Source organism: Mus caroli, unplaced genomic scaffold (assembly GCF_978045245.1).
Source record: "Mus caroli unplaced genomic scaffold, Mus_caroli_1 scaffold_12, whole genome shotgun sequence".
Taxonomy (NCBI): domain Eukaryota; kingdom Metazoa; phylum Chordata; class Mammalia; order Rodentia; family Muridae; genus Mus; species Mus caroli.
In genome coordinates, this window is record NW_028227267.1 from 13740789 (window position 1) to 13756944 (window position 16156).

Here is a 16156-nt window from a genome sequence, read left to right on the forward strand (position 1 = left end):
CCGCCCTTCACCCCTGCACTCAGCAGCCAGAGGCAGGCTGGTCTCTGAGTCTGAGGCCAGACTGATCTACACGGAGAGTTCCAGGACAGCCAGGGCTACACAGAAAAACCCTGTCTCAAAAAACCAAAAAGGAGGGGCTAAAGATACAGCTCTGCAGTTCAAGAGCACTGGCTGCTCTTCCAGAGGACCCAGATTCAATTCCCAGCACCCACATGGCAGCTCAAATCTGTAACTCCAGTTCTAGGGGATCTGATACTCTCACCCAGACACAGAAGCGGGCAAAACACCAATGAACATAAATTAAAAATAAAATATATATAATATATACATATTATATATAATATATATTATACGTATAAAGACAAACCAAAAAAAGGTAAAAGAATAAAGAGTCAGTTATAGGCGCATACACCTTTAATCCCAGAATTTGGGAGGCCAAGGCAGTTAGATCTCTGTGAGTTCAAGGACAGTCTGGTCTACATACAGTTCTAGACCAACAAGGATATACAATGAGATGCTACCTTTATAAGGGGGTGGGGGTGGAGGTGTGTCTGGAAAGATGGCAGTACTTAAAAGCATTTGCCACTCTTTCGGAGGACCCAGATTCAATTCCTAGCACCCACGTGACAGCTTACAATTTCTATAATTCAGGAGACCCCTGGTCTCCATGAGCACATGCAGACACACATGACTATACACAGTTTAATAAAAATAATCTTTTTTGAAGAAAACAATAATAAAACTGCTCTGGAAAACTCGGCCACAGCACACCTAGAGTTTCTACTACCTAAAAGCAACACTATCCTTGGAGCTCAGAGATATCTCAGTTAGCAATCACTTGCTGCATAAGCAAGAGAACCAGCGTTCAGATCCCTGGTACCCAGTAAATGTTGGATGGGCATGGCAACCCTGCCTATGATCTCAGTGTTGGGTAGGCAGAGGTGGAAGATCGCCAAAGCAAGCTGACATTCACATGTGCACCCACACACACCAGACCACAGGCATGAAGAGAGAAATACTACTCTCAAGACATAGTCTAAGAATTTTGAAACAGATTAACAATACTTTTTATCATTATTAATGTCCAATTCTACAAATTAGGTAACTGACATTTGAAAAGAGAAAAAGCTTTGCCTAAAATCACACAGATAAACACAATATATGATCTCGGGAGCCGTCAAGCATCACATCTGAAAATCTGCAAGCAACACTACCAACACGAAGAAGGAGGCGGGCTTACCTGCAGGGCACTGTTGAGGAAGCAGCTGTTTTGCCCTGGCTCATTGCTGAGGCCTTTGCTGGGGGCAATGGACATTGAGCTCCGAGGTGCGAACATCCCTTGAACACTACCTCGGCTTCCAGAAAAGTAATTTCTTTTCCAAGACATTATGGTTCACATTAGCCCAAAGGGGGGAAGGGGGGCTTTATGTCTTTTTGATAAGGAACTGTGCCTTTTGAAGTCTTCAAAAAAAAAAAAAAAATCCAGAAAATTGTTCAGATTAAAGGCTGAGTTTAGATCTTCCCAAACATCACATCTGTAAGCTCGGGGAATCCAGGTGTCTCCTTAGATCCAGGTGCCAAAGCTGTCCTTCCTTCACCTGCCCCACTGTTCAAAATGTAACTTGGCACATGACCAATGCAGAGAGAAGTCTTTAAGTACTGCTTCCTTCTATGTTGCTGAAACGGCCTCCCTACACGCCTGGTGAAACAGATGGAATCCTCAAGTCAACAGTATTCAGGACCAAGCACAGCTTGTTCTTCAGCCCTTCTTACAATGCTGCTTGTGGACTGAAGCCTGGAGGAAGTGGCAGGAACCTAGCACACTCCTCCTTGCCCTCTTAGTGCCTCGTCTCATCATCCTCGAGCAAAACTCAAGCTCTGAACAACTGAGGAGACACCACAAGCCGAGAAGTTTGTCTGCGTTCTCAGTAGGGCTGCTGTTGATGTTCCTTGCTGTACCTTTTGGTTGTATTCCAAATTTCTTCTATCTTCTCTACCAGATCTTCAGAAAGTCTCTTCTCCTTTCTTCTGAGATGAGAATAGCCAGCTGTGCCAGAGAGCTTTAACAGAAAGGAAAAAAATCAAAAGCTTACGTCATTTAATGACTCTACTGGCTTTGCGCTGTTCTGCCAAGAACAATGTTGCCTCACCTCTCAGCATAAACTTGAAACCTTGACAAACAATGCTGAGAGAGAGAGAGAGAGAGACAGAGAGAGAGAGAGAGAGATGAGAGAGAGAGAGAGAGAGAGACAGAGAGAGAGAGAGAGAACCAGAAACAAAAAAAGAGAAATGCCAAACAAAAGGAAAAAAGAAATGTGGGCAGCTTCACTTTCATGGAAAACTCTTAAATTTGAAGATGAAAGCTGAACTAGACTAATATAAAAACCAAACACAAACTTTCTAGAATGAAGCTAAGAAAGAACAAAAACAACAAAAATCACTAAGATAGCAAACACCAAGCAAGGAAGTCTGTCTTCTGGGTGTTGTTATTAAAGTACTTTTCTAAAGCTGCCTTCCATGAACAGTTATGAAATCCTGGTTACAGGTGGGGGGCACATCAGCAGTTTGGATTCCATTCTAGGAGAATGAGGTTCCATCCCAGAGAATCCCTCGTGGTTATTAGACCACATGTCCTCAATATCCAGTCCAAAAGACAAGCCTTTCTGGCTTATCTTTTGCCTTGTTTGACTGATTTGTTTAATCAATATTTTGCCAGAGAATCAGAGAAATAATTTGAGTTATAAATCACTTAAATCTTGAAATTATCTAGAGGGGCCTGGAATGAGAGGTCATCCACTGACCAACTTTTGGCTTCAACCAAAATGTCTGTGAGGCAAAGTAGTATCAAATCAAGCAGCATTCCTGGAAGGAAACACTGAGAGACAGGGTCCACCATACTGTCCTGGAACTCTATGTAGCCCTGGCTGGCCTCAAACTCAGAGTGCTAGGCTTAAAGGTGTGACTCAACTACATCCAGCACAGCTTTCAGGAGTCAGTTCTCTCCTTCCACCATGTAAGCTCCTGGTAGCAAACCCAGGGCATTAGGTTGGACAGCAAATGCCTTTACCCTCTGAGTCATCTCAATAACCCACATTTCTATTGAGATGGGGTCTTACTATATAGCCCTGGCTGGCCTGGAATTTACAACACAGACCAGGATGACCTCAAACCTCCAGCAATCCTCCTTCTTGCCAAAGTGCTCACATTATAGGTATGTGTAACCACACCTGGCTCAAGTGCTAGATTTCAAATATCTCAAGCCTCCCTTTAATTAATATCATATATATATATATATATATATATGTGTGTGTGTGTGTGTGTGTGTGTGTGTGTGTGTGTGTACACACACATATACATACAATTTAGAAAATCAAAAATAGGCCAGGTGTTATCGCAGGTGCCACTATCCCAGTATCCAAGAGGCAAAGGCAGAGGTATTGTAACTCTGAGGCAACCTAGGCTAAATAGCAAGGCTATCTCAAAAAAGTTTTTAAAATTAAAAAGAAAATACTCAATACATGCATCTTTAATCCCACCACTTAGGAGCTGGGGCAGGCAGATCTCTGTGAGATAAAGGCCAACCTGGTCCACATAGTATGGCCAGCTAGGGCTACATAGTGAGACCCTGCATAAACAAAAACAAAAAAAACAAAAACAAAAACAAAAAAAACCCAATAACAACAAAAACTAAAATTGGAGGCATGGTGACCTCCCTAACTGGACGTAAGGGATTGTGAGCTCCAGAACAGCCTAGACTACATATCAAAACCATGTTTCAATCAAACCAACAAAAAGCAAAAATTCTTTGAGGTTTTAATCATTGTCTAGAAAACATCTGACTCTGTCCTCAGTGTGTCCAGTGGAAAAGCTGAGGCACAGGAATATTAACTGGTTGCATAAGACTATTCTTCCCCTTCTCTACATTCCTGGGCTATTTATAATCTTCATAATCTACACGTCACAATTAAAGTATTTGGTTATACATTGTATGGTCATTTTATTTACTGTTTTTATTACTCTCTTTTTGTTTTATATAGTATCAGTCATGTATCATATGACTGTATAAAATAAAATACTATCTAGTATCAAGCATATGATGACACTATACTGACATTCTTTATTTAATCTTCACAACAGCCTATCAGGTAGAAACTATTAGTTCAGCTTTACAGAAGAATAAACTGGGACTTAAAGACATCAACTTGCCTAACTGGTATGTGGCAGAGCTGGAACTAGGTGGTTATAATACTTGTCACCTAATTATGTAGCTTATTATAGTATTCCCAAGGCCCCCATCCATCACAGTGATGGTCATAAACTATCAATATTTGTTGATTAATGTAGAACCAGGAGGAACCCACATCTCCAACAAAGACTGTAAGACCCTTACTTCTCTACATATCCCTCATGAACTGCATATTCAAGGCCAGTGAGGAACTTCCAGCAAGCCGTGCAGCATTCCTGCAGCTCAACTGCTGCAAAGGAATGACAAGTAGCAAGCCTCCACTTGGCTCGCGGCAGAAAGGACTTGGCAGGTGGGTGGGGTTCTTATTATCCACATGAGGCACTCACTGAAACCCCGCCTGCCCTAGACACATGCCCAAGCACAGACAGCAAAGGGAAGACAGACAGTGGCAGAAACGAGTCACAGGCTCTGAATGGCAGCAGTATGTGGGGAAAGCAGTAAGTTCTCACACTACGTAGGTATGTCAGAAACTAAAGTGACGGCCAAAAGACAGCAAAGGCAAGAGAGGCAGTTGAAATGGTTCAGGCAAACACTGATTGCAAAAACACTCCACTCCACTCGAAATGCTGGCTTCTAGGCCCAGCACTGACTCCCATAATCATTTTCTAGTGTCATCTACTGAAGATACATGAGAATAGAAATGGTATTCCTAGCTGCATGGCTCTAATAATCTGTTTTTAAAGATAAAAAATATTAGGTTAGGAGCTGGGCGGTGGCGGCTCACGCCTTTAGTCCTAGCACTCAGGAGGCAGAGGCAGGCGGATTTCTGAGCTCGAGGCCAGCCTGGTCTACAGAGTGAGTTCCAGGACAGCCAGGGCTACACAGAGTAACCCTATCTTTAAAAAAAAAACCCCAAAAAAACAAAAAATAAATAAAATTTATATACATACATACATACACACACATACACTTACACTTATTTTTAACCAGAACAAGCTGGGCAGTTATGGTGCACACCTTTAATCCCAGCACTCAGGAGGCAAAGGCAGGTGAATCTCTGTGAGTTCAAGGCCAGCCTGGTCTATGGAGTAAGCTCCAGATCAACCAAGGCTACACAGAAAAACCCCTGTCTCGAAAAACAAAACCAAGATATGCACACGCATGCATGCATGCACACACACACAAACAGAACAAACTATATAATAGAAGAAAAATTTGAACTTCATGATTATTCTTAAAAAAATGAAGTTTAAATTAGCCCAAATAATTAAGTTTATTGTCTATTGCAAGCAATAAATGTACACTTAGTCCAAGTGTGATGGTGCATGCCTTTAATGCCAGTGCTTGGGAGGCAGAGACAGACAGATCTCTGAGTTTGAGGCAATCCTGATCTACAGAGCGAGTTCCAGGACAGCCAGGGCTACACTGAGAAATACTGTCTCAAAAAAACAAAGAAAAAGGGGTGTACTTCAGAGGGTCTGCAAAGGAGATATATGGCTTAGAGGTTAAGAGCATATATTGCTCTTGCATAGGACCTGAATTGGATTCCCAGCACCCATATCAAGCAGGTGGCTCACAACCACCTATAACTACAGCTCCAGGATAATCCAATGTCTTTGGCCTCTGCAGGCACCAATACTCACACCCACATATAAACACACATTTTACAAAATAATGTCCCCACACAAATACACATAACTTAAGTAATAGATCCTTTTTAAAGATCTACAAAGTAAACTATACTAACCTATCAATGAATAAAGAAATACATGTGTGTGTCCATGTTCATATGTGTTACATGTGCACACATGCATGTAGAGACCATGGGTTGACACTTCATGTCTTCTTTAATCACTCTCCACTTTGTTTTCTGAGACAAGATCTCTCAACTAAACCTGGCGATCACCAATTCACCTAGACTACCTGGCCATCCAGTCTCAGTGATCCTCCTCCTTCTGTCTCCTTGGCAATGGAGCTTCAGGTGTTTGTTGTTGTGCCCAGATTTTTACGTGGCTATGATGGATTAAAACTCAGGTCTTCATGTTCCCATGGCAAGCCCTAAATCCACTAAGCTATCTCCTCAGATCCTAGAACCTGACTCAAATCAAGTGCCAATGACTATAAATTCCTGATCTTCCTTGACTGTCCACCCTCAGTAGAGCTTGTGGCATCACATATATTTCTAAAATAGATTTGCTTTGTCTTGCATGAGGCTGGTCTCATAGCTAAAGCTAGCCTTCAAGTGCTGTCTTTTCATCCTGTGCCCTAGGAGAGCTGGGATTAGAAGTATGCACCACCACACCCAACTCCACTACATTTATTTGTTACTGGTGTGTACTGTGATACATATATATGTGTGTGTGTATATATATATATGTATATATATATGTATACATATATATATATATGTATATATATATGTATATATATATGTATATATATATATGTGTACAAATATAGAGGCCACCAGTGTGTAAGTTAGCTCTCTCCACCATATGGGGTCTAGGGATTGACCTTGGTTGTCAGGCTTGGTGGTATATACATAAACCAACTAAGCAATCTCACTTGCCCCTAAAATAGATTTTTTTTAAATAAGGATCACTCCTACTTTCCTGAGTCTCAAGCAAGGCAATGATGTCTTAACGGAATCATTCCTAATCAGCATTATTCTGAAGAAAGTAGCCTGTGCAAATAAGGCAAGAAAAACTACATTGATTGAAAACAAATATTGTAGACTTGTACTTCATAATTAAGAACTTCTGCTCTTTCAAAGAGAAGAGAATGGGCAAGAGGATTAAGACAAGCCAAGGATTAGAAGAAATAGTTGCAAATGACATAGAGGAAAATAACAGTCAGTGTGGTCTCCCTTCCCCCAGCCCGGAACCTGCCTGCTCTAGGGTGGAGCTACCGGCTCATTCGTCCTGCCACGCCCACTGCTGGAACCTGACTCTGCTGCCTGGAGGCACACACGTGTTCGTCCTGCTACTGGACCCTGAGTTACTCGGCGGGAAATTGGGTTCCCTCCCCCCTCCTTTATAAACTGAGTGTTTGGAAATATTAAATTGAGTCTTGATCAGAATCTGTTTGTCTTGACTCCATTGTTTCTTCCGCCCCGTCTAGTTACCTCTCTTTGCAGGGAACTGCCATTCTCAGTGAACCGTTCGTGTTGTGGACCGCGGGCGGGCCGCAACAGTTGGCGCCAGAACTGGGACCTGAAGAATGGCAGAGAGATGCTAAGAGAAACGATTGCTGTGTGGAGCTCCACAAGAAAGGAAAGAATCTTCGTATCGGAGGAGGAGCATCGGAGCAACGGACAGGTACACATGCTAGCGCTAGCCCAAAAAAATTTCAGTTTTGAAAGTGTTGCGGGGATGCAGTAGGATACGAAGCAAGTTTGAAGCAGTGCTAACCCAACACTGGTTCTGCTTGGGTTCAGCAGTTCGTAAATCGGAACTAGATACGGAGACAGGCGGTGTGCCGCAGTTTTTTTTGAAAACTGCTTAGGTGGAGGAAAGAAGGGTTCTAAAACATGGATCAGGCAATTGTGTTTAGTTTTCAGGAGTTGCTTAAGGAAAAAGGAGTAAGGCTTGAAGTACAATTAGTAAGAAATTTTTTAGATAAGATAGATAGCTGTTGTCCATGGTTCAAAGAAGAAGAAACAATAGATTGTGGAACCTGGGAAAAAGTTGGTGAGGCCCTGAATATCGCTCAGACAGATAATTTTACCCTAGGTCTCTGGGCGCTTGTAAATGATGCTATGAAAAATACAACTTCCCCAGGGCTAAATTGCCCTCAGGCGGAGCTTGTGGTATCTCAGGAGGAGTGCCTATCAGAGAAGGCCTCCTCAGGAAAAGATCTTCTTAACTCAAAAATTGATAATTGTGGAAACTCTGATGATGGACTGAATTTTAACAAAAATCACTCAGATAGAGGAATGGCCCATTACCCTAATGAGAATTGGTTCTCTTGCGAATCTCCCGCTCCACCCACAGTCACCACTTCGGGAGGTGCTACGCATAGGGACACACGGCTAATTGAGTTAGAATTTGAAATTAAGCTTCAGAGGCTGACTAATGAGCTTCGGGAACTAAAAAAGATCTCAGAAGCGGAGAAGAGTAACTCTTCTGTACTTCACCAGGTGCCGCTAGAAAGAGTTGTTAGTCAGACTCGTGGGAAAGGACAGAATTCGTCTAATACGCTGGCCTTTCCTGTGGTCGAGGCAGTTGATCAGCAAGATGCTAGGACCAGACATTACCAGATCTTGGATTTCAAGTTGTTAAAAGAGTTAAAGGCAGCTGTTGTGCAATATGGTCCTTCAGCCCCATTCACTCAAGCATTACTGGACACAGTGGCGGAGTCAAACTTAACCCCCTCAGATTGGAAGACTCTGTCCAAGGCTACCCTGTCAGGAGGAGATTTCTTGCTTTGGGATTCTGAATGGCGAGAAGCCAGTAAGAAAACTGCTGCTTCTAATGCTCACGCTGGTAACCCAGACTGGGATACCAACATGCTTTTAGGAGAGGGTCCATATGAGGGACAGACAAATCAGATTGATTTTCCCGTTGCAGTGTACGTGCAAGTTGCGACAGCCGCACGCCGTGCTTGGGGAAAGTTGCCAGTTAAAGGAGATGCTAGTGGAAGTTTAGCTAGCATTCGGCAGGGTTCTGATGAACCATATCAGGACTTTGTGGACAGGCTGTTGATTTCCGCTAGTAGAATCCTTGGAAGTCCAGACACAGGTAGTCCCTTTGTTATGCAGCTGGCTTATGAGAATGCTAACGCAGCTTGCCGAGCTGCAATTCAACCGCATAAGGGACAGACAGATTTGGCGGGATATGTCCGTCTTTGCGCAGACATCGGGCCTTCCTGCGAGTTCTCGCAGGGAACCCACGCGCAAGCAATGTTCTCGAGGAAACGAGAAAATAATGCATGCTTTAATTGTGGAGGTTTGGATCATTTTAGAAGTAATTGTCCTAAGAACAAGGGCGCCAAGGGTAGACAAACAGGCCGTACCCCAGGAATTTGTCCCAAGTGTGGAAAAGGCCGCCACTGGGCAAAAGATTGTAAGCATAAACCAAGGGTTTTGAGCCGCCCGGTGCCGGGAAACGAGGAAAGGGGTCAGCCCCAGGCCCCGAGTTACTCAAAGAGGACAGCTTATGGGGCCATAAATCTGCTGCCCAGCCAACAAGATCAGTTCTTGAACTTGTCAGGTCAAACCCAGGAAATGCAAGACTGGACCTCTGTTCCACTGTCCACGCAGTATTAACCCCAGAAATGGGAGTCCAAACTCTGCCTACCGGAGTCTTTGGACCACTGCCCACAGAAACCTGTGGCTTTCTCTTGGGACGAAGCAGTTCTATTGTAGAAGGCCTGCAGATTTTACCAGGTGTTATAAATAATGATTATGAGGGAGAACTTAAAATCATAGCCGCTTGCTCTCGTGGTGTTATAACTATACCTGCTAATCAAAAAATTGCTCAACTTACTTTGATCCCTTTACGCCAGTTACTGTATAGATTCCTTAAAAGTGAGGAAGGACAAAATAATTTTGACTCCTCGGGCGTAAATTGGGTGAAATCCATCACAAATCAGAGACCTAACCTTAAATTGACTCTTGATGGAAAAGGCTTTGAAGGATTAATAGATACCGGGGCCGACGTAACAATTATTAGAGGGCAGGACTGGCCCTCAAACTGGCCCTTAACTGCTTCCTTGACTCATCTTCAAGGAATTGGGTACGCCAGTAACCCAAAACGTAGTTCCAAATTGCTAACCTGGAGGGATGAGGAAGGGAAATCAGGAAAGATTCAGCCGTATGTTATGTCAAATTTGCCTGTGACCCTGTGGGGAAGAGATCTGTTGTCACAGATGGGTGTTGTTCTGTGCAGTTCTAAGGAGATGGTGACTGGACAGACATTCAGGCAGGGACACCTGCCTGCTCGTGAACTAGTAAAAAAAGGACAGGGAATTGAGACCTTTAAGGATCTTAAACCCCACTCTAACATGAGAGGTTTAAAGTATTTTCAATAGCGACCACTATCTTGCCTGCATCCCACGCGGAAAAAATTCAATGGCGTAATGATATTCCGGTGTGGGTAGATCAGTGGTCTTTACCTAAAGAGAAAATAGAGGCCGCTTCTTTGCTAGTGCAGGAGCAGTTAGAAGCAGGACATTTGGTAGAGTCTCACTCTCCCTGGAATACACCCATTTTCATTATCAGAAAGAAGTCTGGAAAATGGAGACTGTTACAAGATTTAAGAAAAGTTAATGAGACCATGGTACTTATGGGAACCTTACAACCAGGGCTCCCCTCCCCAGTGGCCATTCCTAAGGGATATTATAAGATTGTTATAGATTTGAAAGATTGTTTCTTTACCATCCCTTTGCATCCAAAGGATTGTGAGAGGTTTGCTTTTAGTGTTCCTTCTGTAAATTTCAAGGAACCCATGAAAAGATATCAATGGACAGTCCTTCCGCAGGGGATGGCTAATAGTCCCACATTATGTCAAAGGTTTGTGGCGAAGGCAATTCAGCCTGTTAGACAACAATGGCCAAATATTTACATCGTTCATTTCACAGACGATGTCTTGATGGCGGGAAAGGACCCCCAAGAATTGCTTTTGTGTTATAAAGGTTTACAAAAAGCCCTAGCTGATAAGGGATTGCAAATTGCTTCTGAAAAGGTACAAACTCAGGATCCTTATAATTATTTGGGTTTTAGACTCACGGATCAAGCTGTTTTTCCCCAAAAGATCGTTATTCGTAGAGATAACTTAAAGACCTTAAATGATTTTCAAAAATTGTTGGGTGATATTAATTGGCTTCGCCCCTATTTAAAGCTTACTACAGGGGAGTTAAAACCTTTATTTGATATTCTTAAAGGGAGTTCTGATCCCACTTCCCCTAGATCCCTAACCTCAGAAGGATTGCTGGCCTTACAACTAGTGGAAAAGTCTATTGAAGAGCAATTCGTTACCTATATAGATTACTCCCTGCCGCTGCACCTGTTAATTTTTAATACAACTCATGTGCCTACGGGACTGCTATGGCAAAAATTTCCTATAATGTGGATACATTCAAGGATTTCTCCCAAACGTAATATCTTGCCATATCACGAAGCAGTGGCTCAGATGATTATCACTGGAAGAAGGCAGGCATTGACTTATTTCGGAAAAGAGCCAGATATCATTGTTCAGCCTTACAGCGTAAGTCAAGACACTTGGCTGAAACAGCATAGTACAGATTGGTTGCTTGCACAAATAGGGTTTAGTGGAATTATAGACAACCACTACCCTCAAGATAGGTTAATAAAATTTTTAAATGTACATGATATGGTATTTCCTAAGATGACTTCTTTACAGCCTTTAAATAATGCTCTATTGATTTTTACTGATGGCTCCTCTAAAGGGCGAGCTGGATATCTTATTAATGATCAACAGGTTATTGTCGAGACTCCTGGTCTCTCGGCTCAGCTAGCCGAATTAACAGCAGTGCTAAAGGTTTTTCAGTCTGTACATGAGGCTTTTAATATTTTTACTGACAGTTTATATGTTGCTCAATCAGTACCCTTATTAGAAACCTGTGGCACGTTTAACTTCAATACGCCATCAGGATCCTTATTTTCAGAATTGCAAAACATCATTCTTGCCCGGAAAAATCCGTTTTATATTGGCCACATACGGTCTCACTCTGGTCTTCCTGGGCCTCTGGCCGAGGGTAATGATCGCATTGACAGGGCTCTAATAGGAGAAGCCTTAGTTTCAAATCCTGTGGCTCTGGCCCAACGTGATCATGAAAGGTTTCACCTCTCTAGCCACACCCTAAGGCTCCGACATAAAATCACTAAGGAGCAAGCAAGAATGATTGTAAAACAATGTCCTAAATGTATTACATTATCCCCAGTGCCACATCTAGGAGTCAATCCTAGAGGCCTTATGCCTAATCATATTTGGCAAATGGATATAACCCATTATGCAGAATTTGGAAAACTAAAATATATACATGTTTGCATTGATACCTGTTCAGGATTTCTCTTTGCTTCCCTGCATACAGGGGAGGCTTCAAAAAACGTAATTGATCATTGCCTACAAGCCTTTAATACCATGGGGTTGCCTAAGCTTATTAAGACAGATAACGGGCCATCTTATTCTAGTAAAAACTTTAGTACATTCTGTAAAGAATTCGGTATCAAACATAAAACTGGAATTCCTTACAACCCCATGGGACAAGGAATAGTTGAACGTGCTCATAGCACCTTAAAAAATTGGCTTTTTAAAACAAAAGAGGGGCATCTATATCCCCCAAGGTCACCAAAGGCTCATCTTGCCTTTACCTTATTTATCCTAAACTTTTTGCAGACTGACATTAAAGGTCAGTCTGCAGCGGAACGCCACTGGCACCCAGTTACTTCTAATTCTTATGCATTGGCAAAATGGAAGGACCCCTTGACTAATAAATGGAAGGGTCCAGATCCAGTCCTAATTTGGGGAAGAGGGTCGGTTTGTGTTTTTTCACGAGATGAAGATGAAGCACGGTGGCTACCAGAAAGATTAATTCGTCAGGTAAACACAGATTCTGTCTCTCCTCGTAAGTATTCACCTTGAGGACTAAAACTTCCTCTTGAGCTGGGAGTGGAAGCTCTCAAAAAACACTGTTTCCTCTGAGCCAATTCCCCTACAAAAGGCCGGAGATAAACTTTAGCTTTACAATTTGCATCTAAATAAAGTACCTTGACTTCTCCAAACAGAAAATTTACATTACTACACTCTAACTGTTTAGTATTCTTCCTTCTCTCAAGCAGGTCAATCTACATTCTCCGGTTCTCCGCCCCGCCCCTAAGAGCAAACAGGTGGTTCTGCTAATCTCAGCATGTGGCCTTTCAGTCTAAGATAGGATTTAGATTTACCAGGAGAGCTAGGGAAGTAGAAATTTCATATATATTTACAAAGATTAGTTCTTATTTTGATAGATATAGGCTTAGTCCCTTAACTGGCCTCTGGCTTTTCACCCTTGCTGTTACTGCAAGGTGTCCTTAGTTCCTCAGGCTACTGGGAATAACAGAGATGAAGAGAAAAGACTTTTAGCTCCTATTTTAACCAAAATTAATGGTGTTATTAGTGACATAATTCTTGTCTAGGCCTTGCTAAATCTGAGGTTGACAAGTCTCACATAGAGGCCTCGCAATAACTCAGAATTGCGATACTGATTCATAATCATATGAATACGGTATGGGTACCGCTTGGCGCAGGAGATCACTGCGGAGGGAAGGTCCAATTTGACCGTTTCTGAGTTCCCTGTGCGACACACCTGATTTAAAAAGAGGTTGGTATCTGACTCCAGATAAAAACCAAAATACTTACGGCTCTGCCTCCCCTCCCCAAAAGATACCAAGAGCCACAGATGTGAGTTGTTACAATACTCACGGGAGGATCAGGTTAATGTCCACCCAAGTCAAGGTTAAGGCCCACTCATCTACGGATGAGAAAATCATTTGATCACCTCTGTTAAGCATTGCCTATTTAAACTTAATTAACAGGGGGGAGAGAGATTGGAGACCTTGCTGTCGTAAGAGCAGGCCCTTCACTGCCTCCCACCCAAAAAATAAAAAAGCCAATTGGCCTTGTACTAGGAGCCAGCCAGTCTTAATCGCTTCTCACTGTTTCCCCTGCCTGTCACCCAAAATTGTGGATAATTATCAGTTCAGTGTTATTCTAAAATTGTTTAGCTAAACTCAGCCAGGGTTCCAACGCCCTACTTAAAAGGCAAACAGGTAGCTACCTATTCAGCACTAATTAGCATTATAAAGTCAGAGCCTACAGCCTTAGCCAGATACAGTTTACCATTAGAATAGTTAAGAAATCCCACGGAAATAGGTTTTTTCTTTAGCCCTAGGAACTTAGGCAGAACTATTGAACATAGATAATCTTTCTGCCACAGGCCACCCCTTTTTTATTTTTATTTTTGTTATCTAATGGGGGGAAATGTGGTCTCCCTTCCCCCAGCCCGGAACCTGCCTGCTCTAGGGTGGAGCTACCGGCTCATTCGTCCTGCCACGCCCACTGCTGGAACCTGACTCTGCTGCCTGGAGGCACACACGTGTTCGTCCTGCTACTGGACCCTGAGTTACTCGGCGGGAAATTGGGTTCCCTCCCCCCTCCTTTATAAACTGAGTGTTTGGAAATATTAAATTGAGTCTTGATCAGAATCTGTTTGTCTTGACTCCATTGTTTCTTCCGCCCCGTCTAGTTACCTCTCTTTGCAGGGAACTGCCATTCTCAGTGAACCGTTCGTGTTGTGGACCGCGGGCGGGCCGCAACAAGTCAGCACATACATACCACATGTTATATAGTATACACAGATGATCTATAGTCTTTGTGTATACATGTATATAAAGAGAGAGGATGAAAAAAAGGAGACACAATGACTAGTCCTATCTTGTCTCCTTTCCAGTCTCCTAATGTACTTGAACCTCCTTTATGCTCTCAGGACATCTGGAACTTGGATCACAACATCCACACTCTACCCTGCAGGGCACAGAGGATCTTGTGCTCACATGTAAGCACTAGGGGAACCAGAAATGCTAAACACGCAGGTTGTTCCTTCAAAGGAAGGGATGAGCGACCTGTCACCTGCTCCAAAGGCTGGGCTGAGGTGGTTAATGGCCTGGTCCCTTTTGTGCAGTGTGGATGAGACCTCACCAGATGCCCCCCACCCCACTTATCTATCATGAGCTTCTCAGTCTATAGAACCATCTTTATGGAAGGTGTCACATGAACTTTACAAAGAGTTCTGATGCAGTCATGCCTTAAGCTTTATTGTGCATATGGAACTGAGTTAATTATCACCAGGAAAATTTTCTCCAAATTGGGCTGTGCTTAAATTTGGGGTCAGATTTCTAAAGTTTGAACCAATACTGGCTACTTAGTTGTACTGAACCAAACTTCTTTTTTTTTTTTTTTTTTCCCCCGAGACAGGGTTTCCTCTGTGTAGCCCTGGCTGTCCTGGAACTCACTTTGTAGACCAGGTTGGCCTCAAACTTAGAAATCCGCCTGCCTCTGCCTTTCCCCCAAGTGCTGGGATTAAAGGTGTGCGCCACCACGCCTGACTGAGCCAAACTTCTTGCCACTCACGAATCATTATTCTGCCTGCTGTGGTGGTCATAGAAACCCCTACCACCATCCCATCCCATATTCCTTCATGTTAAGTATTTCTGAACACAGATTGCAGTACATGGAATTTTTATTCTATAGAATTGGAGATAATATGTATGAAATCACTGAACGTTTAATTGAAATAGAAAATATAACTATAATAACCAATTCCAGAATCTTATTAAATTCTGATTCTCTAAATAAATAAATAAATCACTAAAATCCATATCTGAAATAAGAGATACAAGTGACTTTTAAAATAAAAACTTATAAACATAATCAAATATTTATTTCCTTCTAACTCGAGCTTGAAAATACAGATAAGCATCTACAACCATTTCTAAAAGGTCAACTATTTGTTAGTTATAGACTGGTTATCTGAAACTCCTGAGTGAACAGTACCCCACTGAATAATATCCTGAGGGCTGAACTTTGGCATCAAATTAGTACATCATGTACAAAAGGAAGAATTATACAGTGTTAAAATACAGAAAAACATGTTTTTGTAAGAACCAAACTGACACTTTCAAGCAATTTGTCTGAAGCCAGCTAAAAAGAAAATAAACAGACAAGAAAATATGTTTCACTTTGTTATAGGCAGAGAGATATAGGTAGGCTATTTAGCTCTTTTCTATAAAGATTCAAAGTTCCACAGATAATTTCCCAACCTCATTGGAAGATAGTTAAGTACAAAGAGGAGAGTAGTTTAAGTACAAGTACTGGGGCTAGGTTTACAGCTCAGTAAATAATAGTGTTTGCTCTGCAAACCTAAGAATCTGAGTCTGAATCCCCAACACCTACATAACAAAGTTAGGCATGG

General features: G+C 42.3%; 1 protein-coding gene across 3 annotated transcripts in view; it reads right to left on the reverse strand.

Annotated features, from left to right (window-relative positions):
• Usp54 (ubiquitin specific peptidase 54) overlaps positions 1–16156 on the reverse strand; it is a 100675-nt gene that overhangs the window by 56884 nt on the left and 27635 nt on the right. For all 3 annotated transcript variants that reach the window (XM_085828398.1, XM_085828400.1, XM_085828399.1), the window contains exon 2: positions 1241–2060. In XM_085828398.1, the coding sequence (XP_085684524.1) occupies positions 1241–1387 (147 nt within the window). In that variant the 5' untranslated portion in view covers positions 1388–2060. The remainder of the gene's footprint in view (positions 1–1240; positions 2061–16156) is intronic.